Here is a 1638-nt window from a genome sequence, read left to right as displayed (position 1 = left end):
GTATCCATATTTCTGTCAAGACTATTATTAGCGGGTTGTTTTCTAATTTCCTCATTTGCACTAAGAATAAATCGAAATTACTTCGCAGACTGCGTATATTTTGATGAATAATTAGTGTTTCTCTGCTACTTATCTCTGATGACATTTTTATTTACGGTACTGACACTGTTATTTTCTTGGTTACCTGGCTGCTTAGATGCACTTATCACGCTCAACTTTTTCACTTGTTCACTGTTCTTGAGTTCAATAACTGGTGTTCCGTCTTCTTTCCTAGCTAGAATCTTCCCTTCCTTGATCCATAGGTTTTGACGCTCAACTTTTTCACTTGTTCACTGTTCTTGAGTTCAAAACTGGTGTTCCGTCTTCTTTCCTAGCTAGAATCTTCCCTTCCTTGATCCATAGGTATTTGATGTCGCCTCTTTTGAAGATCTCTCTCGCCATGGTGAAAATCCTTCTTCGCGTAGGTGCTAGACTTTCATTCACATAGACTGGATGGTCCGTTGTTTCTCCCATCTGCTTTGTAGAAAACTGCCTCGTAACTTTCCTTTTATTCAATATTACTTGTTTGTCTGTTCTACGAACGAACTTGACAACGATTGGTGGAGGTAGGTTTTCATTTCGTTGTTTAAGTCTGTGACAAATGTCGATTGCATCTGCTTTTATTTTGTGTCCTAATGCTTCGCTCATTCTACAAATGATTTCTGTTACATCTTCATCCTGTTTTTTGGGTATACCATTTATTTCCAGCATGTTCGATCTTGAGTATTGTTCCATATCCTCGACGCGTCCCTTCAGCTCTGCATTTTCTTTCCTGAGGCTAGCTACTTCTGTTGAAAGCTTATCGATGTTGATGAGGCATGTGCTAATTTGCTTGTTTTGTTCATCAAACTTCTTATTCATGTCGTTAATCGCCTGATGACATGATTCAATTGATTTCCCAAGCTCCAACTCCATTTTCTTAATATTCTCCTTCATCGACGTCTGATTTCCTGCAATTACCTCAAGAACTCCTGCGAGTTCTTGGAGAGTCACGTCCTTGTTTCCTGTTGTCGATTCACTCACCATACTTTTGCGACGTGTAGAGGAACAGCTGCTACATCTCCAAATTTGTTTGTTTCTCTTTATGTAGTCCGCATCGTCCTTGGTCATTTTCACACATCCTATATGAAAATTCGCTTCACAGTCGACACATGAAATCAGCTCACCTGAATTCCGAACGGATTTAGAGCAAATAAAACAAGACATTTTTAAATCTTCAAATAAAATATTCACTACAGCACGGTTCACTAGCACGAAATATTTTGTTACGGAACGTTTAAACTTTGCACAGCTGACTCAGCAACCACTCCGATACGACCGCTCTCGTCGAGCTCTCAATCATTACTCCTTTTGACAATTCTCCCAAAGAGTGCATATAGACTCAGGCGGCTTCTCGTCCCAATCCACTCCTAATTTCCACAGTTTCCGGACCAGACACTTGAGAAATAATGTAAACGGTGACAAGAGACCAAGTGGATCATAGATACGAGCCATCACAGACAGAATAGAACGCTTAGTAGCGATGACCTCACCACTCTTGACTGAAAACTGAAACAGATCAGTACTAGGTTGCCAATTCAATCCCAAGATAGCCAAGGA

General features: G+C 40.2%; 1 protein-coding gene across 1 annotated transcript; it reads right to left on the bottom strand.

Moving 5' to 3' along the window:
• Positions 1–321: 321 nt before the first annotated feature.
• On the bottom strand, positions 322–1149 carry LOC120352206. The gene has a single exon (XM_039431940.1). It carries the CDS (start codon positions 1147–1149, stop codon positions 322–324), a length of 828 nt encoding a protein of 275 aa, XP_039287874.1.
• Between the last annotated feature and the right edge of the window lie 489 nt (positions 1150–1638).

This window comes from Nilaparvata lugens, chromosome 7 (genome assembly GCF_014356525.2).
Source record: "Nilaparvata lugens isolate BPH chromosome 7, ASM1435652v1, whole genome shotgun sequence".
In the NCBI taxonomy this organism is placed as follows: Eukaryota; Metazoa; Arthropoda; class Insecta; order Hemiptera; family Delphacidae; genus Nilaparvata; species Nilaparvata lugens.
Note: the sequence above shows the minus strand (reverse complement) of the source record. Positions and strands in the feature narration are given on the sequence as shown.

Coding starts and splice junctions, on each gene's coding strand:
- LOC120352206 (XM_039431940.1), bottom strand. CDS start 1,149: ATGACCAAGGACGATGCGGACTACATAAAGAGAAACAAACAAATTTGG.